Source organism: Anabas testudineus, chromosome 23, assembly GCF_900324465.2.
Source record: "Anabas testudineus chromosome 23, fAnaTes1.2, whole genome shotgun sequence".
In the NCBI taxonomy this organism is placed as follows: domain Eukaryota; kingdom Metazoa; phylum Chordata; class Actinopteri; order Anabantiformes; family Anabantidae; genus Anabas; species Anabas testudineus.
Genome location: NC_046631.1, coordinates 13,594,239 through 13,620,996, shown reverse-complemented (window position 1 = coordinate 13,620,996; position 26,758 = coordinate 13,594,239). Strand labels below are relative to the sequence as shown.

General features: G+C 41.9%; 1 protein-coding gene and 1 pseudogene across 2 annotated transcripts; both read left to right on the top strand.

Annotated features, from left to right (window-relative positions):
- Positions 1 to 4,343: 4,343 nt before the first annotated feature.
- LOC113163650 lies at positions 4,344 to 10,603 on the top strand (annotated as a pseudogene).
- Positions 10,604 to 10,709: 106 nt separating this feature from the next.
- On the top strand, positions 10,710 to 25,535 carry cpm (carboxypeptidase M). 2 transcript variants are annotated; one of them, XM_026362437.1, is made up of 10 exons: positions 10,710 to 11,112; positions 12,948 to 13,124; positions 13,997 to 14,094; positions 17,974 to 18,146; positions 20,302 to 20,401; positions 21,015 to 21,120; positions 21,528 to 21,698; positions 22,529 to 22,681; positions 22,996 to 23,144; positions 23,277 to 25,535. In XM_026362437.1, exons 2-10 carry the CDS (start codon positions 12,962 to 12,964, stop codon positions 23,520 to 23,522), a joined length of 1,359 nt encoding a protein of 452 aa, XP_026218222.1. In that variant the 5' UTR covers positions 10,710 to 11,112; positions 12,948 to 12,961; the 3' UTR covers positions 23,523 to 25,535. The 2 variants fall into 2 exon arrangements, with proteins under 2 accessions (XP_026218222.1, XP_026218221.1); XM_026362436.1 differs by having other exon boundaries at positions 10,711 to 11,124.
- Positions 25,536 to 26,758: the final 1,223 nt, after the last annotated feature.

Below are 26,758 nucleotides of genomic sequence, written 5' to 3'. Positions count from 1 at the left end.
GTGTGCATGTGTGTGTGTGTGTGCGTGTGTGTGCGTGTGTGTGTGTGTGTGTGTGTTTCAACAGTTCCTCTCTGATAATCAGCCACAATTACGTCTCACAAGAGGCACAAAGGCAAAAAGAAGTGGGTGGAAGCTATCGGGAGGAAACCATTGATATGGTAATATCTGTCATTCACACACACACACACTGAGGCGTGCTGCAGTGTGACAGCAGGAGAATACAACAGTGAGAATAAGGCTTCTTGTTTTTGTCTCACAAACTTTATCTTACAACACAACACTGAAAACAGACAGAGACACAGAGGGGATTTTTTTAAATGGACTTATTTGTTGCTTGTAATCATCGTGCTAATCATTTAAAAAAATCTATTTTTTAGTATTTTCATTTCATTTTATCTAAATTATCTTTATTAAATTTCTTATTTCTTTATATTTGATGGTTTCTCTCCTGATATTTAGGCTCTGTGTCCCAGTCTACAGCAGCACACATTAATCTGAAGCGTTTGAAGTTTAAACTCTAGAGTTGTTAAAACGTTCTGCCTGATTTTATCTTGTTTTTGGTCTTTAGAAATATGTTTTTATCTTATCGCTGCCTGTTGGAAGAAGATGGGAAGGAACTGAACTAATTAGCCAATAACCAACAAGGATTTGATTTATTTTGACGGTTCTCCTGGTTGTGGACATTTTGTTCATGTGATATATTAAACAGAAAAATCTCTGTTTGGTTCAGGGTCAAGTTTAAGGTCAATATATGTGTTGGTTTTAGTCTTTAGTTTGATCTTTCTCTCATTTTGAGTCTGTATATTCATATTTCTGTCTGTAGTCTGACATCAGTGTGACGTTCTGTCATCAGGTCCTTTCGTTTCTGCAGGTTTCAGAGTCTTTGATATTTTAAAGTCTTACTGTGTCAGTGTTTCATTAATGATCATTTAATCAGTAACATTCAGTTTTGCAGCTGAATGGTTTTAAAATCTTAGTCTAAATGAGTTGTGACATGTTTAGTCTGATCTTTATGTCTTTGACTTTATCGTCTTCCTCACACTCTGAATTGTCTGTCAGGATCTACATGCGTGTTCCTGTTTGGTCCTTTACTTTGATCCTTCTGTCACAGTTTTAAAGAGCAAACATAAAACACTTCTGTCTCCTTTTTCTTCTGTCCTTTTGAAACCTCTTTCTGTTTTAATACTGTGTGACATTGCCTTGCTCAGGGGCACCGAGGCAGCTGGTCTTCAACCTGCAGAGCAGCCCGGTTACCATGGTTACCCCAGAGAGAAAGAGAGTGAGTCTGTCATTTATCCCTCTCTCTCACTTGTTCATGTCAGTTTAACTTTGTGAGACTGACAGGATTATAACCTGACATGAGACCCTGAACACACACACACACACACACACACACACACACACACACACACACACACACACGCTCACACACACTCTGAGCCTTAGACATTGAGAGAAAACAGAATTGAAGGCTGCACAGTCACAGTACAAATCATACGCTATCTACCCTGCAGCAACACCGACACACTGGTACACACTGGAAAACACGCAGACATAAATAATAAAGAAAACACACACACACACACACACACACACAGCTCTCTGTAGTCTGGATTATCAGCACAGGCTCAGTGTGTGTGAGTGTGTGAATGCAGGGACTCAGCAGCAACGTAGATGTGCATGAGGCTTTCATAAAGCCTTTTTAAACCCGGTTAAAGGTTTACATGGTCAAATAATCTGGTTACTCCAGCTGAAATTGAGCTGTATTAACCAGGTCTCGAGTGTCTGTGAGACGGACGTCGCTCTCGGTTTTAAGGCTTACTCGGCCAAAAAGGAGCCGAGTGTCAAATCAGCATTTGACGTTTTCTCTCCACACTTCGGTCCATCACATGAATCAATGCTGAACAAGGTGCAGTTTGCACCTGTAAAATCCAACACAGTGATTCAGAGAAGTTAATCTGAAAGCACCGCGTCGGACAGAACGGCTGCAGACGGCACTTACAGCACCACAGCTTTTCACAGGTTGCCTGTAGAGACGTTAAAGGAGTTAAAAATGGACATGTTTGGAAAATAAAATGCAGGAAATTATTAGATATTAATTTTAGATTGTGCTGGGAGAGACGTCTGTTAACTTTTCTTATTATCAGTAACGGTAGATTTTTGATCCTGTCCAACCTAAACACTGTTTGTTGCTGCTGTGAAGCTAGTTTCATATTGAAAGTTTACTTTTCCCCATTGTACAGATGAAATTACACAATGACAGTTTGGATACTACAGTAATTGCTACATACTGACTCAAGCTGACGCTCACACACACACACACACACACACACACACACACACACACACAGTGGTGATGTCAGAATAAAGGCCGCCTCTGGCTGCAGTGTAAACCTTAATCATCCATCAACCCTGACTGCTGATATAATTATTACACAATACACACACACACTCACACACACAGTATTTGTCATCGTCCTGTGTTTTCTCCACTTCTCTCGAGGAAACAACCAATTTGCTGTGAACATTTGAATTGAACTCGCTCCTCTTTCTCTTTTTCTTCCCGGATGAAACGCTGCATTGCACAACAAAGTCCTGAAAGAATACAAAAGAAGAAAATAACATGTTTACAACAAAACTTTCTAGTTTTAAGATGCAATATGGGAAACGTTCTTATTTGCTCTTTGGTAGAAAATCAGATGCAAACATCAAGACCCCTGTAACATCAGTACTGTAATTAGCCAGAAGCAGCAGCAGGTTAGTTAACATACCAGCACTACTGCATCTCCCTAATTAACACATTACCTTCGTTTGTCTAAGCTTTAGAAAATAATTTTGTTCTGAAATATTTCTTGACTAAGACCAGCAAGTTCCTGGGGTCTTTCCTAGTTTCCTGTCAGCTGTGCAGTCAGCACATGAAGTAACAGTGGTGTAAAGTCAGTAGTGCTTAAATTAATTTATAAAATACAGGACATACTGTTGTAGTCAAGTGTGCTAATGAGTTATCTTCATAGCTGATTAACTGCTAAAATGCAGATACAGTAATAGATAATACTCAGTTCAGTGCATGTTTTATTTTGTAACACCACCTTTGAAAGAGGCAGTAACAGCATTCGTACAGTTTGTGGTTCTACAGTGTTACTGATCCTTCTCTGTAAAAACCACGGTCGTCCAGACCAGCATGATTACAAGGAGAGCGACTCGTCAATCTGATCTTGCTCCAAAACAATTCAGATTTTGTTTTAGAGTTAATGTGGAAGCTCGTTGGAAGAAGAAGTTAAAGCTGTCGTCACTCAGGCTGGAACGTACAAACCAAACAGAACAGGATACATCACAGGAAATAAAAACAGCCTGGAGCTGCTGGCGGCTGCAGAACGTGACTCACCATCAGAGGAGAAAGATAGTGTAAATCTGCTTAAACCGACTTTGGCTTCATGCAACATTAATGTGAAGAGCTGCAGTGGAACTGTGCTGACAATACAGAGAGCTGTCGACCTGTCTCACTGACAGGCTGCATGACAGATTGATGTGTGCAGGAATCTGTCCTGTGGTTAACTTACTGCTGAGTTAGCTGCAGAGGTGGGCAACATATTAATAAGGAATATGACAGCGTTGTCTCATTATTTAGTTCTGTGTGTGTTGCTGCCTAAAGATATGTATGTAAAGCAAACTTGAGTTTAGCTGCAGCTGATTGGATTCAGATCTCGAGACTCTCTCCCCTCCCGTGTCGCCCGTTAACCTTTTGTAGACCGTAAAGTTTAGAAAGTACTGTAGGTAGATGAAGCTCAGGCGTTATGCTTGGCGTTTTCTGTGGAGCACTTTAAATGTATAGCAAAATATACTTTGCTTGAAGCAAAGACATTTCCATTTACTTTTTTTTTGTACAGAAACATTCGGATGAGGGAGTTCATGTTGGCCGGTTCTGTTGAGTTGATGACTTTGTAGGTAAGGGTCAGGGCTTTGATCCTGATGCAGCAGCTACAGGAAGCCAGTGCAGAGATCTGATTTTCTAAGTCCTACAAAGAAGAATTCTCCCCTTACACAAACATATCTAAGGTGCACTGTCCATTGTACAAATAAATGTGACAGAGACTAGTTGCTCATTTCTTTCTGACTTCTTCCTGCCAAACCAGTCTGAGGCTGCATTCATTTGGATTCTGACCCAGAGGGTGTGTATTCCATTTCACGTTGTTTCAAACCATCTTATCTTGGGCTGACGACACAGGCGGACTTTAAGATTGAAGCAGCATGAAGAACTGTACAGTACAGTATTACTGAGCTTTCTGTGTTAATGGACACTTAATGGAATGGATTATAGTCATATACTGTGGGTATGAAATTAGTTTTGTGTGTTTTTCAGACTATAAGATGTATTTTGATGCCTATATTGGTTCATGTTACACTGATATAAGTGTGTTGTGTGTAGGCTACAGGTTCAGCCATGCTGTCTAGAACCAGTTGGGTTAGTTGAACCAGACTGAAACAACAAACTATGCTGTTTTTAATTGTTTGTGTGATTCATGCCAGAACACATTAGAAGACCTAGATTGCATTCAGCTCTCAATACTTTAAGCTTTGTTGAGTGTGTCCTATTTATTAACCCTGAGGACCTTTGAACAGATTATTTGAAGGGTATGGCTCTGGGTGTGTTTGTTTCGAAGAAATTAGTGAACAACCTGTTACTGTTAAAAAAAACAGAAGAGCATTCAGAGGCAGCAGAGCTGCTGTGTTTAGTTTCTTCCAGAGGACAAACGCGACTTCTTTCATCACATACACAGCAAACACAGGTCAGTTATTAATTAGTTAGATGTTACTGTGTTTTAGTAGCATTCCATCTCAAATGTAGACGTGGTAGATGGTTATCACCGGTGTGCATTTGAAAAGCTTTCTGAAGCACGTTCAAGGACCGGTTTGCAAAAGTTTCTAAAGAACCAGCTCTTGGCCAAAACCGCTGGTTTCACGATAACTCGTTTCTGATCTAGAACCAAGAACTAATTGCGTCAGGGCCTGAGGTTGTGATTGTCATAACCAGCAGGAAGAAGTAAAGGTTTGTTCTTATTGTTGGGTTTATTATTTAGTACCTACACTCTTTATACAAAGTATAGTTGATGTTAAGTAGCCAGATGAAGGCTCAAGCTAACAAGACTAACAATAACATCCTACGTAATTGCTTTCTACAGACCTGTAGAGTTGTACATTAACACCAGCGTGTGGTATTTTCTGTAATTACAGAGTACGAACATGTCATCTGCCAATTACGTTTTGACTGAAGAGAAGCTTTTGTGCTGCATCTGCCTGGATGTGTTCACAGATCCAGTCACGCTACCATGTGGGCACAACTTTTGCAAAGATTGTATCACACAGCACTTGAATTTTAATTGTCAATGCAAGTGCCCCATGTGTAAGGAGCATGTTGACAAAAAATATAAGCTTGGGGTCAATACTTTCATATCTGAGTTGGCCGTTCAGTTCAGACAGTCAGCCGGGAGGAAAGCCAGGAGCGGCGCAGAACTGCATGATGCCAAATTAGAAGAGGTTTCCTGTGATGTTCCCATTGGACCTAAAAGAAAATCAAAAAGGTCTTATTTTTTGTTAGCAGTAGTTCTGGTGTCTCTGACTTTGTTCTTTATAACTTACCTGAAGCTTCATTCAATCACTGTCTGAGCTGAAGACTCCTCGGTTCGATACAGTGGAAAAGGCTGCAGACAGCATGTGCAGGGAGCACGACAAACCACTGGAGCTCCACTGCCAGAATGAGAAAATGTCTCTGTGTCGTTCCTGCTCTAAGTCGAGTCACAGACTTCACCACATAGAATCTCTGAAAGAAGATGATGAAGTAACGAAGACGGAGCTTAAGAAAAGAGAGGCTGGTGTTCAGCAGATGATCCAGGAGAGACAGCTGAAGGTTCTGGAGATCATGCACTCAGTAACGCTCAGCAAGGAAGCTGCAGAAAGAGAGATGGCACATGGTGTCGAGGTGTTCGACTCTCTGATACAGTCTATAGAAAGAGCCCAGGCTGATTTCTTTAGGATGATTGTAGAGAAGCAAAAAACAACAGAGGAACAAGCTGAAGGATTCATTCACGAACTGCTGCTGGAAATATCTGAGCTGGAGACGAGGCGTGATGCGGTGCAGCAGCTCTCGGCCTCAAAAGACCGCCTCTCTTTCCTTCACATCTTTTCACACCTGAATACTGAACCACAGACCAAAGACTGGACGGGGGTCAGCATTTGTCCAGCGTCATATGAAGGAGCGATGAGGACCGTTTTGGTGGATGCTGTGGATCAGCAGGCGGAGCTGGTCAGAAAAGTGATGGAGAAACTGCAGGAAGCAGAGCTGGAAAGGGCCCAGCAGAGTGCAGTGGATGTAACTTTGGATCCTGACACAGCACATCCTGCTCTCATCCTGTCTGATGATGGGAAACAAGTGCACTGTGGAGAAGTGTGGAGGAAACTCCCAGACACTTCAAAAAGATTCACACTGGCTGTTCATGTCTTAGGGAAGCAGAGTTTCTCTTGTGGAAAGTTTCACTATGATGTTCAGGTGAAAGGAAAGACTGAGTGGACTGTAGGAGTGGCCCAGCAGTCGGTCAACAGGAAGGAAGAAGTTGAACTGAAACCTGAAGATGGTTACTGGACTTTAAGTCTGAGGAATGGAACTGCGTACTTCGCCCTCGACAGCCATCCCGTCCCCGTCACTGTGAATTCTCATCCTGACACGGTGAAAGTGTTTGTAGATTACGAGGAGGGACGAGTCTCCTTTTATGACGTCGATGCTGCAGCTCTTCTTTACTCGTTCACCGGCTGCTCCTTCACTGAGAAACTCCACCCGTTCTTCAGTCCTGGTAACAGTGATGGTGGCAGAAACGCTGCACCTCTGATTATTTCTCCCATCAATTAGTACGGATTTAACTTCAACCTGCAACACAAAGATTACTTGAACACAACTATTTATTTCTGTCCAACAAAACCCAGACATAAAGGAGCAGACTGAACTCTCACCTGTGCTATTCATGTGAGGGTTAGCTAACCCTAACATAACAAGATTGTTAAATTGAACTCAAAGTGGCTTTGTATTAAAAATCATGTGTTTCAGGTTAATGACCTAAACTTGCAAAACAACTTTAGCTTTTATTTAAAACCTGCTAAAATACTCATCTTCCAATTCATAGATTGAACCTGTGGTAAACCTACATGTACAGTAGTTTAGATTACAGTGAATATTCCAGCAGGTACAGTTCAAACATGCATTCTGCAGGTCTTTTCATTTTCAGAACAAACAAACCAGTGACTTTGTACCAGTTCTGTGAGAAGTTGCTCTTTTGTTTCTTTATTGTGTCATATGTTCTCATCCTCTGAAAGTCTTTTCATACATTTGTACCTGTGATTGGCACTTGTTGTTCTTGTCAAATGTTTCTGTTGTGTATTGTTTTATTCTTTTCTGAGAAACCAAGTTTAGAGTGTTGGAGTTTCCAGTTAAAATATTTCCGTTTGCATGTTGTTAAAAACAGATTATTATAAATATTTTGGATTGATGAAGTACGGCCTGGAGGCCACATACTGTCTAATACACAGTGAGGTGCTGAGCTTTAAATGCAGCACTGATATGTTGTTAGTTACATTTTAGATGGATTTCTAATATCTGGTTTTATTTATATTATCCATCTGAGACCAACCAGGTCTGTGTGATAGAGCAGCCAGACAGAAACAAAATTCTCGAGTCGGATGAAACCAAGATTGAACTCGTTGGTCTGAATGCCAAGTGTCACGTCTGGAAACCAGGAACCGCTCAGCACCTGAACAATACCAATGTAAAGTGACTGGATAGTGTTGTGGTAAGATGTGGACGGCCCCAGTCTGAGGTTCCAGAGCTTGTGGACCTCAGACTGGGGCGACAGTTCATCTTTCAACATCTAAGAACACAGCCAATAACAAAATGTGCTAAAAGGTAGTGGCTGTGAATTCTGGATGTGCTGTAATTAGTTAATTTACCAACTCAGTCTGGACCGTATCTGGACAGCGAGGCCAAAGGTTGCCTCTGTGATTCTCAGCTGCATCACTCAATAGAAATATCACAGCTCTGTGCAGACTTGCAAAACTGCAGCTGAGAATCTGGAGGCAGGATGGATTATGATAATGTTTCAGAGGCCAGGTGCACGATGGGAATGGAGATGAGCGTGTCTGGGCTGCAGATTATGGAAATGACGGGCTGGATTTCTGATTTCCTCTGCTGCTTGAAGAATTATAGAGTCTTATCTCCAACAGATTAACTTTCTGTGGAAGTCTGTCTCTCTTAACCTGCCTCGGTTCTCTTCTCTGGCATCACAGAGAAATGGAGCAATCGCACTGCAAGAAATGCTCGACTCTCTCCATCAACGTCACAGTTGATCATTTAAAGAACTGTTTTGTATGTGAAACATGAAAATACGCCGGTTCCTAAAACCACGTTATATTGCACATGTATCTGTGTCTGTGTATCAGTCACAGACTCAGTCTCTTCTCTGTCGAAACTGTTCAAGCAATAAAATCATTTTCTCCACTCAAGACTCAATCATCTGTGACAGCTCCAGTTCTTAGTCTCCCCCCGTTTTAACTGTTTTAACTATAGTGAAGCCACTTTGCTTGCACTGTGAATAATCCAGCACTATAAAGGCATTTCCATGGCAGCGGATGTAGACGCAGGTTTGCAGGCATAAAACGTCACAGTGGAAGAAATGTACCCGGTCTGGTGGCTGTTTAAAATAAGAACTAAGGTAAAGAATGAAATGTTCGTATTAAACACTGAATTGATTTGTGAGAAGTAGCATTAAGAAACTGATTGGCTGAGTAGTGAAATGTTTACATCAGGATTCCGCCTGCAGATAATCCATCAATTAGTTGCTGTGTAATTTCAGTCCTAACTAAAGTGGCGACTATTCATTGAGGATGAATGAACCTCTGTAACTCCTTCAACTGAAATAAAACCACTGGACCGTCTCTAAGGAAGACGGATAATCTCTTGTATTTGTTTGTCTGTGGAGTTGAATGTAAAGTTCACAAAGAATTTCATTCTTTGTTTCAGGTGAATTGAAGCTCTGCAGTCTTTAGTTTCACACAAAACCGCTGAATCAGCGTCACCGTGTTCCACTAAATGAGATTTAAATTCCACAGACACAGACGTGTGTGTATCAGCGTCGTCGTATCTGTCGTTCGTTCCTCCAGCTTCATTAACTTCTTGTTTCTGGACCTCACCGTTCATCTCCTCCACCGTGTCTGTTTAAATAAGCTGTCAATCAGCCAGCTGCACCCCCCCGAAGCCACAATTACCCCGACATTATCACCTCAACGTACAACACGCTCAGCACTGTCACTTCACTTTAATGCAAGCAGAAGCTGGAAAAGGAGAAAGCTGCACCTGAGCTGACAGGGCAGAAGGACACTCCACCACTTAGTGCTCATGTTTCCCTGTAACGTGGAGGGTTAATGTGAGAAGGTTCCTGTTCTGAACGGGTCCGGTGACTGTGACAGTCAACGCTTTATCATCACTAAAATTGTTTTTGCAGCAAGGGGCCAAAAAAAAAGAAGAATTCTAACAGTTCGTTCAAGGTCATGTACAACCTCTTTAAGGACCAGAACTAAGGAAACTGGGAACCCTTTAACTTCCTGAATGACCTCTGGAACATCCTCAAGGACCAGAGCGGCCTACTTACAATAGCTCTTACGTCTTCAGTAAAAATTGCAACTGCTACAAATACTAAACTTCTTTAAGTCTCCAAATGATCCTCTAGCTCCACTGAATCCTTTAAGGATCCTCAGAATCCTTAAATCTCAAGCTGAAAGTTTGCTGCTGCTTCTTTCAGAGATTCCTACATCCTTGATGACTCCAAGGATCCACTCTTTGACCCGGAGCCTTACAGCCTTCTCCAGGTCCACTCAACCTCTGCAGCAACTCTGCAGTCTTCAACTTTCTCAAAGGCGCTTACAACTTTCCAGGACGCCTACAAGCTCCTCTAGAATCCATACAGCCTCTTCAAGGACCTGTGCAACCTTTTCAAGGACCACAGCTACATCCTCCTCAACTACAACAATACATTCTCAAGAATCTTCCTAGAACCTGTTCAGTGACCTCTGCAACCTATTGAATAAACCTACGACCTCAAAGACCCACACAGCTTCTTCACTGACTTGTTGAACATCCATTTAGCTGCTCACTACTTACTTGGGTTGGAAAGAGACTAGTTGTGTTGCAGTTTAGAGCTGCAGCAGCAGATGGCGCTAAACCACTTTAAAACCAGCTGCAGTCAGAGAGTCTCCATCCACCAGACAACAAACAAACCCAATCACCTCTATAAGTTAAGACTTTGGACTTTAGAGGGTTAAGACTATTTGTCAACCACCTAAATACCTGCTACTATCTATTACAACATGAATTCATGTTTTCATTTTTAACTTTCAGACACACAACCTGATTCTTTTATTCATTTATTTGTAAAATGACAGTTTAAACGTTGTTTTTCATATAGTTGTTCTGGAAGATGTTTTTTTTTTTTATTATCTGATTTGTAAAATGATTGTTTAAATGTTTTCCATGTGCTTGTTCTGGAGGATGTTCTCTGCCACTGGAGGACGCCACAGTAGAACTTTTCAGCCTCTAGGATCCAGGTGCAGCCTCAGCAGTGAATCTTTATTCTTCTCCTATTTAAGAATCCACAGAACCACTTCAGGACCTGTGCAGCCTCGTCACACACCACAACATTACACTGATGTCTACAACCTGTCTAATGAATCCTACACCACTTCCCCCAACATGACCTCCAGGACTCTGCTACACCCCCTCAGACCATCCCAACAGCCTCCACAAAGACCCCCCAGTCGGTTGAAGGGGGTTCACAGGTCTACCTAAACCCCTCCTTACAGAAACTTAAAGTGCCTTGAAGAAATCCCATCCTCCAGGACTCATTCAAGCCTCCTCTCCTCTTAACTCCGCCCCTCCTGCAGCTACAGGGCTGAAGAACTAACACCCCCTCTGCGGAGGGACCTGCTGACTCCTCCTGAATCGGTCTCTGAGCTCCGCAGCAGCCGGACGGTGTGTGACTGTGCCGGGGGTGTCCCGAACCGACGGACCGCGGACAGGTGAGACAGCCGGTGAGTCCCGACCTGTGTGTGTGTGTGTGTGTGTGTGTGTGTGTGTGTGTTGGGTGTGTGTGATGGTCGATCAGCTGTTTGTTCAGCGCTCATGTGACGTGATGTGAGGAACTTTACTAACGAGGTACATCCACTCTAGTACTACTAGTACTACTACTGTACTAGTACTTCATCATCAGGAATACTTAAGGTTATACTTGTACTTTTAGCTCCGCTGTATTTTAGTTACTAGTTACTTTGCAGATATAATTACCTATATAATTAATTATTTATAAACCAATAATAAATATAATGAATTGATGAATTGTGATTTATTAATAAATCGTTTTTTACATTTAGGACTCATGAATGGACCAAAGTTTATTACTGAATATGTTCAACACATTAGTTTTTTAGTTTGGAGCAGGTTGATCTGACCTGAACCATGTTAATAAAACATTCATCAGATGAACTTCATCACTAACTAGTATTAGTTTACTGGAAGTATTTGTACAGGTAGGTGTGAATTATTTATTCTACAAACATGAATTTATACAATATAAGTTAATTAATTAATCAAGAAAGGAGAGAGCCATGCAGTGGAAGAACAAACTTATTCAAATACAAATAAAATTAGTTTAATTAATATACCAGTAAACCTTTTAAGCAACGTTTTAATTTCACCTGCTCGAGTTTGTGCATTTGCTGCTGGATCAATGAAATCTGACACCACCAGGGACCGTGAGACATTTGTCAATATATTGTGACGTTTCAGTGACTAAAATAAAAAAAACAAAGAAGAGATTAAAAAAAGACACAAACCAACAAAATGTGCACAAAATCCCAACAAATTAAATCAAGTTAATTTAATGGAGTCGTCAGTGGTCATGGTCCAGCAAACATGGAGTTAAAATACATATACAGTGACAGTGACCTGTTTGCATAATCATTTGCATGCCAACTGTGTTTCTGCAGACACCACAAACTACTGTACTGTACTTTAACTACTGCTTTACAAACCAGTTTAAATCCTTTAAAGCCCACTTACTATTAACAGAATGAGACCACTGCTGCCAGACAGGAAGCTGCAGCACGTTTGACCTGTTTGACATGTGGTGAAACAGAACTGTTATATCTGAATTCAGGTTTAATTAAATTTATCTTTCACAGTCTTGTCTTGTTTTATTAACTCACATGGCTGAGCAGACGTATAAATGTCTGCTTCTTCTGTGTGAACAAGACTAATTACACCTCAGGTTTTTGTACCTGCCCGCTGCTGATGCTGGTGCTGACTCATGTCACCACAAAGACACACCAATGAAAATAAAGTGTTTATTGCTTCAGAAAAACAAATGTAATGGACTGTGGAGGATCAGGTGTGTTTGTAGAAGCTTGTGATTCAACAGTTTCCTTGTTGAGTACGTTTTGCACGTGTTGGGAACCAAAGCTAAGAATATTTCTATATTTAGCTGAACAAACTGGCTCCTGTCTAATATTTGATGTCAAATAAACATTTCTGTTTTCAGTGAAGCAAACCAGGGCCAACTTGCTGAACTGGAAGATACAGCTGTGTGTCATCTGCATAAAAACATAGTCAGTCAACACAACTTTCAGTTTTGATTTGGATTTTTGCTAAATGAAGTATATGTTATACTATACTGAAATACTTGTATTCATTGTACACTGGAAAACAGTTCATGACCAGATGTTGTATAAAAACTTACCAGTTCTATCAAATCTTCATCAACTCTTCTCTTTACCAATGCGTGTACCACCTGACATACACTTCCTAGAACACTCGCGGTTCTCGTTGTGTTGAACTTGAATTTCTTTCCCTCCCACAGTTTGCACTGCAGTGATGTCATCACTCCTCCTCTTCCTCCTGTTCCTCATCCTCACCTCCGCCTCAACGCTGGAGTTTCGTTACCACAACAACACCGAGATCGAGCAGTACCTTCTCCAGGTCAACGCTTCCAACCCTGACATCGCTCACCTGTACAGCATCGGCCAATCGGTTAGAGGTGACAGCTACTGATTTATTTCCTTAATTTAAAAATGTTTTTTAATTCCATTTCGAGAGTTGAGGCTGATATTACAACTGTTTCTGATGATGAACTGTCTGATTAATACGCAGCATGTGCTGCATAAATATCAATAAAAGGAGTATTTATTTATTAATACCAAGCAGCAGTTTGTTAGTTCCTAAAAAACGTATTCTTTTACTTGCCTACCTCATAATATTTAGTTTATATTCTAGTTTATTTTCTTATAAACTCAAATACAATGAACAATACTGTGTGAGCTGTGTCTTTTTAGGTGTATTTGTAATGTACAACCTGATGTACCAAACATGACGCTGACTGTGTCTGCTGGTATTTACGTGATCATATAAGGAATTCAAACTGAGGTTAATTTAATCTGCTGCAGCTTAATCTGTCTAATCACACACGCACATGCACAATACACACAGACCTAATCTGGGCTAATCTAGGACACCAGCTGGCCTACGTCCAACCTGTGTGTGAGTGTGTGTTACCTGTCCACAGCTCGTCAGTTGTTCCCTCACGTTCCTGCAATGACTCATTCCTACTTTACTAAGACTCCCTGTTCTGTGTGTACATGTTTTTCCACGGTTGTTTGGACAGAGTTAGTTGGAAACCATCCCTGTGAGGACGATTCGGCCAGCCTTTGTTGCAGGGTTAAGATTAAGATGAGTTCAGGGTTGGGGTTAACTGTGTTAGTTGTTAACATCATAGTAACAAGTCAGGGACTGTCTGTGCCAGAGCTTCATTCATACGATATTTAAAACCTTTGCTTCAAATAAAGGACTGATCTGCACAAAATGTTACTTGTATAAATGTGAAAACTGTGTTTACGCCCCCATCTCTCCCAGGTCAGCAGCTGTGGGTGTTGGCTCTGGGCCTCAGTCCTCGCCACCACACCGTCGGGATCCCAGAGTTCAAATATGTGGCTAACATGCATGGAAATGAGGTGAGACAACACACACAGGACAGGACCCCTCCCAGCTGACAGGAAGCAGGAATAAAAGGAGACTAAAGAGATCAACAAAAGACATTCACAGTCAAACACACTCCATACACACTTTTGTATTCAGATGGCAGACTGTGTGTGTGTGTGTGTGTGGTGATCTGTATTATTCTCAGTCCAAACAGACAGCAGGCTGAGTCAATATTAAAACATTAGACACTGCATTCTAAAACTAATCTGTGGTTTTATGAATTCAACAGACACAACAGCATCAGTCACGGACAGGAGAGACACAATGAGAGAAAAGATTTTACTGAATGCAGGTCAAAGAGTCCCGGTTTGTTTCTGTCACACAGCTGCCACAGAAGGAATAGACCCACATTATTTAGCTGAAGAGAAGCTGGAATAATGTTCCAAAAGTGGCTAAATAAAAAAATATATATATACAAATCACATTGCTGTCAAAAAAAATAATATGTGTTGTCGGCATCATTCATATACACTTCAGTAAATAATGCTGCGACAGCTGTCTCCATTAAAAACAGTGGAAAGGAAACTTTCTGCGACCTCTGACCAGTCTCTGGTTGTCTTGGCGATGCTGTGTGTGTGTGTGTGTGTGTGTGTGTGTGTGTGTGTGTGTGTGTGTGTGTGTGTGTGTGAGAAATTGGAAATGTCCTTAAATAGACAAGTCATGCCTACACACACACACACACACACACACAGAGTTGGCAAACAGAATTAGTGGAGTGTGTCGCTTCCAAGGAAACTTACAGAAAAAGACCTTTTCACTGAGTTCACACACACACACACACACACACACACTCAGCAGGAATGTACCGTCAGTGGAAAAGGTGTCATGTAGATATCATTATCTGTTGTGTGTTATTAGGTCAATATTTCCTAAAAACAACTCGTCTGTGTGAGTTTATGTCCTCCGAGTGTCTCACAGTCATTTAGTTTATGCTGTGAATCTGTCATTTAGTGACAGTGTGGACGTGGAACAGGCAGACGGCCAACTTCTTTCCGTATGAGATCAGTGTGAACACCTCGAGGCTGCAGTGTTCACTACATCCTGCACATCAGAACTGATGCACAGACATGCAACGTATTGACGATACAGGCGCCTGACCTTATGAGTGTGGAGTAGCAGCAGATAAAGCGCCGTCTTGTGCTATCTCTATGCTGTGGGTTCTCTCTACAGCCTGTGTTTGAGGTGCATACATTCTTGCTGCATGTACTGTTTTCATGAATGCAGCTGTTTCCAAGAACTGGCATGTGCACACACGTTGTTTATGAGTCTTGCCCTTGGTAGGAAACCGTAGGAAGCAAACAACGTCCACTGCACGACAGAAAATCCAACCTTGAGAGGGAGAGACAGAGGATGTAGCTGTCATCAGTGTTCAGATGAGCAAACACGCAAACGCTCTTCTCGTTGTGACAGAGAGCATTTCAATCTGGAGCAGAGAGTCGGTGTGTTTCAGAGTTTGTCTGCTAATGTTTCTGGTCCTGAGTGTGTTCAGTGATGTCAAATCAAACATCTGTGAGCAGCTTTGAACTCAATTCAATCTAAATTCACTTTGTCAAACAGAGACTTGACCTTTCTGTAACATTAAATTTCCTATCCTATCTGGAGTTATATATAGATATCAACCGTTTTAGCAGCTGTGTATTTTTATCCATGCGAGCTGCTGGAACGTCATGAAATTTCATTCAGACATTCTTGTTTCCTGCAGCAACTTTAATAACTTGATTTTCATCAAGCACCAGGTCAGAAAGTATTCAAACATTTTAAACGTGTTTGACTTTCTGGGTTATTGAGTGTCTGAGTCTGCAGAAAACAAAGGTGTCTAAATATACAGTACTGTATGGAACAAATGTAGTTTTGTGGCTGTTGCGTAACATGAGCACAAATTCCTGTCAACTGTCAAAGTATTAAATCCTGATTTACCTGAACAGTGACACACGGAGTCAACTGGAAGGAACCAGTGAGTTCAAACAGCAACAACCTCATCTGCTCAGTTGTGTTTGGTAAAATTAATTGTATCTTTAGAATAAGGAAATTGTGTGATGGGAAATCAGGGGTTTCCTGTGTTTTCCAGCTGCAAACTGTAGACAGTAGTCTGTACTGTAGACAGGTTCCGCTGCCTCTGATTACAGTTCTATTATGGTTTGTGAGGACCCTGGGTGAGGTCCACCTTTACTTCCATCTGCTAATGCACAACAACATAAACAACAACACTCGACAGTTTTCATCTTATCTAAACTGCTGATCAGTCTCCTCTAATGGGAACTGTGCGATCACATCAACAGCTGCAGTGGCTGATACCTCGAACTCTGTGTTTAGATCCGATGATGCTGATAAATAGAAGCAGCTACGTTCTGTAGTTAGTTTATAGGTTTCTCCAACAACCTCTGCTTCAGAGCCACATCTGTTCCAGCATCAAGCGATGATTCCTCCAGCTCACTTCCTGTCACTGGAAATTGATTCGTTATAAAAGGGAAATACTCCTGTGAATTCTGCTGGGATGAACCCAGACAGCAGCTTCACCGTGAAAATCCAGTAACGGGAAAACATCAGTCTGAACAACTTCAAGTCTTCAGGTTCAGATTCATTACGTTACCTGAAAACCATCCCTCGACCCCCGACCCCCGACCCCCAGGCTAAGAACCGCCGCCTTAGGAATATGACTCCTATGTGTTTTTGTTGATGATGCTTGAGGAACGTGTTCCTCTTTTGCGGCTCATTGATGTGTTTGTTGCAGTCGTTGTTGGACAACAATAGAGCTCTAAAGGTATCAGGTCTGATCCGTACACAGGAGTTGTTAGAAGAATACATTCATTGTTCGTTTTCTCCACTTTGACTCACAACAGGTAAAATGTCGAGTATCAACACACTGATCCATTAAGTATGGAAGTGCAAACGGGTGTGTGTTGTAGTGTGATGGCAACAGACAGAGAAAAGATGAAGTCAGATTAGGTGAGTGATGGAGGAAAACAGAACGATTGCTGGAGGCAGAACTAGTCCTGACGTGTGTGTGTGTGTGTGTGTGTGTGTTACAGCTTTGAACACACACAGCGTTTCTCCTTTCCCACCCTTCTCTCTTTCTTCCCCCTGAGGCTCTCATTCATTCATAAAGTGTTTTTTTAAGTCGTCTCCACGATCCAATCAGCAGCTGTCTCAGAAGGAAAAAAGAAGCCTCCTACTCATCTCGGGAGTTTGTGTTTCGATGTCGTGCTGACTCACGTCATCACTTCCTCCCCCGCTGTTTCTGTTGAGAGAGACCCTGCTGCGCTGAAATGTCGTGTCAGAGAGAAACAGATGTTGGGTGGAAATGAATGAATGTAAGGATGAAACTGAACAGAAGTGATGGACGCTCAGTGATAGTTAGTGTTCAGTCCAAAGCACCAGACTTCGTTCAGCTTTTAATGAAGTTAACTTACTGAACTTAAACCTAAACGAACCCAAGAGATTTCAGATTTAACCACATTAACCACATCGTTTTAATTTAAAGTCCCAACATTTTACAATAAAATAACAGTTTTAATGATTCTGTTGGATCAGTAACTGTCTGTGCCACTGCATGCCTGGATCTGTTTCTGCACTATGTAAGACTGGAAACCTGGCCCAGAGGCATCTCAGGAGATGATGCTGTAACAGTTTACGGCCCCATGTCACACGCTACTACACAGACGACAACACAACACCAGCAGAGAAAGCTCAGTTCTGTCTATTGTAGTGTGAACCACACATAAGTTAATGTCTAGTCACTCCATATATCTCAAAATACCAATGTGCTAAGCTAATGAATGAAATGAAATCTTCACCTGACAAATGATTCTAGCACCTTTGCTTTAACAGATGAGATTTATGTGTTTGTGCAGGTTCTTGGCCGAGTGCTGCTGGTCCAGCTGATCGACGACATGGTGCGTGGTTACCGCAAAAATGAAACACAGTTTTTGCAGTTACTGAACAGCACTCGCATCCACATCCTCCCAACAATGAACCCCGATGGCTTCGATAAAGCAGACACGGACTGCCAGTACAGCAATGGACGGTGAGTCTTTGTTCAGTCTGCTTTCATCAGACGAGCTCTAAAAAGACACCGTTCGCTGGTGAACACAGTGGAGCATTTAAAGAGCGAGGTATGTCCCTCAGGGGACCAGGCAGAGACCGAGAAGGAGAGAGAGTCCTAACATTCATCAAGTGGACACAGAGACGGCTCTAATGGGCTCGGCCTGCAAAAACTCCTGAAGGGAAAGAACCACGAGCTGATGTGAACTGGAAACCGTTCCTGAACAGTAGAAGGGAGCCAGGTGAAGCCGGGTGTTAGGGGAAGATGGGTGTGTTCAGCAGACAGCTCTCAGCTGTGACCCTGAGGGAGCACTGAAAGGTGAAAGGCAGGAGTTGAAAAGGTCAAGAGAAACAACAGTTGGAGCATTGTTAGCGTCTGAAATGTCCGATTTCCAAGTGACAACAGGACGTGGGTGTTCTGCAGCATCGTTTTAAGAGGGATTTGATCAAATTGTTCCAGGATCACTCTTAATTGACCCAACTTAGCAGCTGAGAGTCCTGGAGAACTGCAGCTGTGTATTTGAACTAACCAGAGGTTATTTAACACTTATATCATTTGTTTACAGTAGTTTTTCATACAGTTTATTATTTACCATTCAGTACAATATTTTATGAGCTGTGCACAGTCTGACAATGAATAGCTTAGTTACTACTGCGACTTCTGGGTCCTGTTCCACAAGTAGGCGAGTAGACCTCATTCAAAAGCCCATTGACATTTCTAACATAAATAAGAACTACACGCAGCCCTGGAACAATATTTCAGCATGTCTTGTACGCAGAGGCAGGTCTGTCGGCTGGTTCAGACATGTCTGTACTGACAGCAGGACAGAGACGGTTGAGGGTGGAAGAAGCTTTGCTTCTTTTTACAGATGATGTGGTTAAAGTTTTAATGAAGAGCAGTGAAAATAAGAATAAATGACATTTTACAAGTGACTTTTTATGAACTGTCAACCACAGGTAGCGATGGGATGTGTGAACTTCATACTGAATGTTTTGTTTCTTACAGCTTCAACCTCGTGTCTTCATGGAAACTTATACAAAAGTTTCCCAGCTAGTGTCAAAGCACACACCTCAAAAGATGTGATTACACTCTACAGTATGAGTCATTAATGAAGAGCTTGTCAGTTTTATTTATTTACGTTGCACCAAATCACAAAGACGCTGCAGAGTTGGAGAGAAAAACCCAAGAAATGCTCTGAGAGCAGCAGAGAGAGAAAACACCGCCTGTAATCATCGTCCAGAATGTCAACAGATAATAGCCAGATTTATTTTCACTGGGTCGTAGAGGTTGAAAATTCTTCACAAGAGTCGAGTCAGCTGTGCTCAATAACAGTAGAGTACACACATGCTTCAGTGCACTGTTAAAATGTGTGTGTGCGACTCGGAACTAAACTATGCAACACTCCAACGCCCAAAACTCTCTGATAGGCAGGAAATATCTAGATTGATGTCAGATTACAGTCACGGTAACAGACTCTAAGTATCTAATTAGAAGTGTTTTGACTCTGGCTAATGTGCTGTGTATAAGATTTGTGTGTGTGTGTGTGTGTGTGTGTGTGTGTGTGTGTGTGTGTGTGTGTGTGAGATTGTATTAATCACAATGCGTGTCATTATGGGCACTCAGGAAAAAACAGGTCACCACAAGGTTAAGCGTTAAATCTCAGGGTTTACATTGGGGTTTTGCTTAGGTTTAGTGTGTGTGTATGTGTGTGTGTGTGTGTGTGTGTGTGTGTGTGTGTGTGGGGTCTGTTTAAGGTCCCAGATTTCCAAACCCTATAAGGAAATGTTTTCGTTTAAGCAACTTAAAGTGCAAAGTTCAGTGATGTTAGGGATCTTTTTTTTCGTTGGTGCGCGACAGAAAGGAACTCGATAAAAGACTTTATCAGACTCACGTGTTTTTTAATTGACTCTTCAGGATCTGATGTCTCATTTTTAGAGACTTTCCTGAAGAATGTTTGTCATTTGTGTTTGAGAATTGACTTCATGAGCTCAGCAAAGCGTTAAACCCTCTGCCATCAGGCGGAGATGATGAATCTGTGACCTCTAACCATTAAAACCTGTCATCTAATGAGTCCATGGACTCTGTCAGGTCCCTGTCAAACAGTAAACAGTGTTCTTCCATCTCTCCGTCTTTTCAGGTACAACTTCAACGGTGTTGATCTGAACAGAAACTTCCCAGATGCTTTCGTTGGTCTCCAACAGCAGCAGGGGCTCAACGAGGAACAGAGGGAGGCAGAGGTTGGTCAACCATGTAGAAATACTTCAATGGGAGTAATGGTCCTGCTTATAAAAAAACACAACTTAAGTAAAAGTATTCTCAGCTAAATGTACCACACACACACACACACACACACACACACACACACACACACCCATTTTGAAAGCATGTAAGAAGTTCACAGCGGAAACATCTCTTGATCAGATCAGACATGATCTGAAACAAACACTCCTAGTTACAGGAAGCGTTTAACAGAACACTGTATTTTATAATCATGTGTTGAGATGAAAAACGATCTGCGTGGATTAACATGTTCATTCACTCTGTGTCACCTTCAATTACTATTATGAGCTCAGAGCAGTGAACTCAACACGCAGCTGTGAGTGGGAGAAGTGTTTGTCCTCAGGCTACATGCAGGCCGCCCTGCCTCATTGATGGAAGTCGTTGAGGTGTGTTCAGCCTCTGCAGACTCTCGTCAGAGAAATGACTCCCAACTGGATTTTTCTGTTTAGAGAAATCTCCGTTATCTGCAGTTAAGAGTTCCCTCAATAGATATAGATGGAATTTACTAGAAGATGATTTCAGTCCTCACTCCACCTCTGGGACCCAGCCTTCATCCTTGGTGTGTTTCAGGTCAGAGCTGTGATGGACTGGTTGAGGACTGAGAGTTTTGTTCTCTCCGCGAACCTTCATGGAGGAGCTCTGGTGGCCAGTTATCCGTACGACAACAGCAACAGAGGTACACACACATACACCAGCGTGTAGAGACGTGAGGCAACAGCTAGAGCTCAAACCCCAGCATGACAATAACTCCGTTAGTTCACAGTAGTCCTGACGGTGTTCAGTATTTTTAGAGTTTTTAGTATAAGGAAGTGCAAGTAGACACAGTGAGTGACAGGAAATACACAAGTGCAGTACTCGACTACCAGACTTGGTGTGGAGTGAGAACAGCAGCTGGTAAATTCATAATAATACCTCATCATGTATTAATTTAATGATGTATTTTGTATAAAAAGTCTGTTTAAACATTTGTACTTCAGTACAATAACACTGATAAAATCACCTGGACTCTGGGACAGACAGGATTAAATGAATATATCTATGTGTAATATTTAATTACTGGTGTCTTTTTGTCCATATCTCCAGGCAGTGAGCTTGTGGGCGGGGCCAGCGTCTCACCTGATGACGACGTGTTCGTTCACTTGGCCAAGGTGTACTCGTACAACCACGCCTCCATGCGTCAGGGTAACAGCTGCGCTGACACTGGAACTTTCCTGGACGGCATCACCAACGGATACGAGTGGTATCCGCTCGTAGGTCAGCAGCCGTGTTCTCGTCCTGAGTGTTAAAGAAGAGTAATAAAAGAGTTTTTAAAGGGTTATAATCATATTAGCACTCTGTCAGCTCCCTGCACTAATGTCGTAGCTAGCTGCTTCTGTTGGAGGCGATAAGGCGGTCGTCCGTATTCCTGGGACAAGACACTGAACCCTTACATGCAGCTGCCTGTCCACAACAATTTGATTAATGAATTAATTATATTGATTAATGAAGTATCAGTTATTTTTCTGACCACTGACGTGATGTGAAGTTAATTTAAAATAAATAGAACAAGGCCTGAAACTCATCATCTTTTCATCACTCAAACATGAACCAGCGCTAATTTAAATTAAATCTCACCCAAAACTTTATTTAAGGAGAAACAAGACCCGTGTCACTCGTGTTAAACCGTCACTGTTTATCTGAGACCAGGTGAAACGTGAGTGCACTACACACTCCACCACCCACACCTTCAAAGTCAGTCATGCTCAGCTGAATCGTTCAGTGTCAACGTGGTTCTTAGAAAGACTGAGCTAGAAACCTGCAGAGGGTGAAGCAGAAACATGATCAGGAGCTGCTGAGCTGCTCGTCGCCGATCTGCCTCCTCTGGTTTCCCGCTGCAGAAACCTGATCACTTCAACTCCGTCGCCTCACAGACAGCAGCTTTACTGCAGCAGGACATCACACTGAGCCGAGCCGCTCTGTTAAACCTGGATACACAACAGGTTCACGATCCCTGAATCTGTGTCAGATCGTCCCCAATCCTGCAGATCTTCACCAGTCTTCTTGGATCTGAATGTGTGTGTGTGTGTGTGTGTGTTTTTCTGCAGGTGGGATGCAGGACTATAACTACGTGTGGGCCCAGTGTTTGGAGCTGACTCTGGAACTGTCCTGCTGCAAGTTTCCTCCCGTCGCACAACTGCCTGATATGTGGACGGAGAACAGGAAGGCTCTGCTGGCCTACATCCAGCAGGTCCACCTGGGTCAGTACAGTCTGAATCGGTCCACCCGGGTCAGTTCAGTCTGAATCGGTCCACCTGGGTCAGTACAGTCTGAATCGGTCCACCCGGGTCAGTACAGTCTGAATCGGTCCACCTGGGTCAGTACAGTCTGAATCGGTCCACCCGGGTCAGTTCAGTCTGAATCGGTCCACCTGGGTCAGTACAGTCTGAATCGGTCCACCCGGGTCAGTACAGTCTGAATCGGTCCACCCGGGTCAGTTCAGTCAGAATCGGTCCACCTGAGTATCTAAACTTCTTATTCACATGGTGCTATCTGTGTGTCTGTTTATGTTCAGGGGTCAAAGGTCGTGTGTTTGATGCCTCTGGTGTGCCGGTGCAGAATGCCGTGGTAGAGGTCAAGGGTCGCAGTAATATGTGTCCTTTCAGAACTGACCGACATGGAGAATACTACAGACTGCTGCTGCCTGGAAACTACACCTTCACAGTAAACACACACACACACACACACACACACACACACACACAATGGTCCACTGACCTCCAGATGGCGCCATCACGATTGATCCTGTGACATTAACTAGTCTTTCTCCTGGTCTTTGATCTATTTGATTGACAGGTGTCCTATCCGGGTCACAAGGTTCTGACAGAGATACTTAACGTCCCGTATGGTCCTGACAAGTTCTCCGCCCTGAAACACGACTTCTTACTGCAGCGTCTCGCCCCTGGTGGCTCCCCAGTTAACCCCACCTCTACCTGTGACAAGAACTTAATGCTGGATGGAGGTGGGACCACTACCAGGCCTGCGTGGACAGTGGCTGTCGGGCTTGGCCTGTTGGCGACAGTCCGCGTCCTGATCGCCTGAAGCATCCTGGTGCTCGGACGGCCGGTGGACGATCGCAGGTTTGATTCTAGCAGCAACACCTGAGCAGCACTAAGCTCTCAACCTGCAAGATGCTTAAATTAAAAATACGCGTCCCACCGGAGGTTTCTGAAAAGACTTGGTCACGATGGAAAGCTGCACACCAAAGCTGATATGTGCACAACACTGGAAACGTAGGGATGTAGTTTTCACCTGCAGGGTGTTTTCAACAGAAGACGTCTTGGTTTGACACAGTAGGAAAAAAGCTCATATTTATGAGTAAGACAATGATGAATTCCAATTAGCTGCTTTAGCTTCAGGATTTATTTATTGATTTTATTTGTAAAATATTAAACAATGTAATAGCGTAGGGCCGCGGTTAATGTTATTGGTTAATGTTCTAAACATCAACTGTGCTTTTACTATTATGACAAATCAAACTATCAACTGTTGATAGTTCACCTCTGTGACCACATTCACAGATTGCAGCATTTAAAAATCGTATTCACGCTGCTTTGACCGAGCCTTAAAGCTATTCTATGAAGCCTTATTCTCAGAATCTCCTAAGAAGTGAAATGACTGCTGAACAGTTGTGAAATCCTAAACCGCAGCCTCTACGCCAAGAAAGAAGTCCATACAAGAATTTAGGGACTAAGAGAAAAGACAGTGATAAACCTCAGGAGAGTTACAACAGGGCGTCGTAGCAAAAATAGCAACACAAAGTGCAACTAGACTGAAACCTGCACTTTACACACGAGTTCTGAACTCCCACAGGCACGGAAGGTTTGTAATCTGGATTTGCTGGGAGTTTATTGTAGTTAAAGGGGTCACAGGAGGAGAAGACTCCCTGAGGAGTTTCTCCTGGAATAATGAGATGTTACAGCATGTGAAGGAGTGTAGGGAGTGATAAGATTCATTAAGGGTGCTGGAGCCAGACAGTAATTTTATATGTGAGGAGGAGCACTTTAAAATGAGCACTTACAGCGACTGGGCTGTGGTTTTAAAGGTGTAGGATTTAAGACAGAAAAATGGAATAATAGAAACAGGAACTGCTGACACATTATTCCCAGTCGTGACTTCACATAATTTCAGATTCATTGTGACATCCATTCCCTGAGGAGATCATTATCTAGAAGTCTATTGCTTAAAAAGTCTATTCATCCATTCAAAGGGACGTAGACGCCTCTTATCACTGCAGAACCTGCCTGAGAATTATCATGATTTTAAGTTTACTTCTCTATCAACGTAGTGCAGTGACAACTGTCTGTGCATCAGTAGCCACACGGTAAACAGGAACTGCTAACAGTCAATTCTGCATCATCCCCCAAAGCATTGTGGGAGCCGTAGTTCAAATACCAACTTAGAGGTAGGAGAAGTAGGACAAAGAAGAAGAATAACACTGAGACAGCCAATAGAATCAATGGTTTTCATATCATATTATAAAACTGTGTTACATCCAGAAGTGTCTTAGCTCAGTTTGAAGATGGTAGAAAATGTCTTGCTGTGGAACCACTGGTGCAAATGAAAAACCAGGACGACCCGATGACTGGAAACAAACCTGTGACCTCCATCTGTAGGATGACGCAGCTGAACCCTCAAACGCAGCTCATCCAGTGTCTGTGCAGCGTATATTAATATACAGTAAATACACAGGTGTGCATCAGGTTCAATGAATTCAAGTCTGCAGCTCACACATTATGTTCAGGACAAAAACTCAGAGGCCTTTTGCAGAGTCTTCCCTCCATTCCAACTTTATTTTTGCCAAATCATTTTTTTTTCTACTGTTTATTAAACACTGTAAACTCATCTGTGCCATGTTGTAACTGTAATGAAGCTTCACAACTCAAACATCGGACCTCAGCACAGCGTTTGCATTTCTTCTGTTTCATGGTTCATTGCATTGTGAATCCACAGTTGTTCCACTTACTGGATGATACTTTGGACTTTGATGAACTGAAGTGAGCTGTCTCTGGTCTTTGAAGGAAATCTTGCATTAAAAGTACAAAAAAAGGAAAACTGCAATGTGTTGTTACTTAATATGATCTGCTACTAAATTAAAACATGTTAAATCAGAGAGAAATATAGTCAAGTTCTGCTGTTTAAATTAAATTCATATTATCTGCATTAAATTAAGACAAAAGTAAGTGAACCTAATGTTTGACTGTGGAGGTTTCACCATGAATATATTATTATAATATTCTATTAATCACCTGAAGAATTAATTAGAATTAATAAGTCTTAATTTACAGTTTGAGTTCAGTTCGACACTGAATCAGATTTTCGTCATTACTTTAAATGTTCGCTCATTAGCTCTTAGTTTTGGCTCCGACAGGCTTTTTTATTCATTTCTAGACAAAGTGAAAATTAAAAAGTGAAAATTAAAAAGTGACATTTATCATCGACACGTTGCTGTTTTAAACCAGAACGACGTGAAACCACAGAAGGCGGACAGGTGAGTTCCACCTGGACAGGTGTTGATGATTAATTAACCAACTAGTTAGACACTAAATAGTTTTGTACTTTAGTCAATGTGTGACTGAAATACTTGTAAGAACTCATGTTTTTAACGACTAAAAGTAAAATGACTTTAAAATGTTTTAAGCTGAAACGTAGTTTGAGAAAAAACAGCTCAGACAAATGTAGTAGAGTAAAATAGTGAAGTAATCCCGAATGTAGTACTGGTCTATTACAAGTACCTTAAAACTGTGTTTCTGAGAAACTAGTTAAACATCTGGAGAGAGATTTAAACTAGTTAAACATCTGGAGAGAGATTTAAACTAGTTAAACATCAGGAGAGAGATTTAAACTAGTTAAACATCAGGAGGATGAGATTTAAACTAGTTAAACATCAAGAAAGAGATTTAAACTAGTTAAACATCAGGAGAGAGGTTTAAACTAGTTAAACATCAGGAGAGAGATTTAAACTAGTTAAACATCTGGAGAGAGATTTAAACTAGTTAAACATCAGGAGAGAGAGATTTAAACTAGTTAAACATCAGGAGAGAGATTTAAACTAGTTAAACATCAGGAGAGAGATTTAAACTAATTAAACATCTGGAGAGAGAGATTTAAACTAGTTAAACATCAGGAGAGAGATTTAAACTAATTAAACATCAAGAGAGAGGTTTAAACTAGTTAAACATCTGGAGAGAGATTTAAACTAGTTAAACATCAGGAGAGAGATTTAAACTAGTTAAACATCAAGAGAGAGATTTAAACTAGTTAAACATCTGGAGAGA

Excerpts from the sequence above, each read along its gene's own strand:
- cpm (XM_026362437.1), top strand. The coding sequence starts at position 12,962 with ATGTCATCACTCCTCCTCTTCCTCCTGTTCCTCATCCTCACCTCCGCC. Across the intron at positions 13,125-13,996 it reads CATCGGCCAATCGGTTAGAG|GTCAGCAGCTGTGGGTGTTG; the intron begins GTGACAGCTACT and ends CATCTCTCCCAG. Across the intron at positions 18,147-20,301 it reads TGCCAGTACAGCAATGGACG|GTACAACTTCAACGGTGTTG; the intron begins GTGAGTCTTTGT and ends CCGTCTTTTCAG.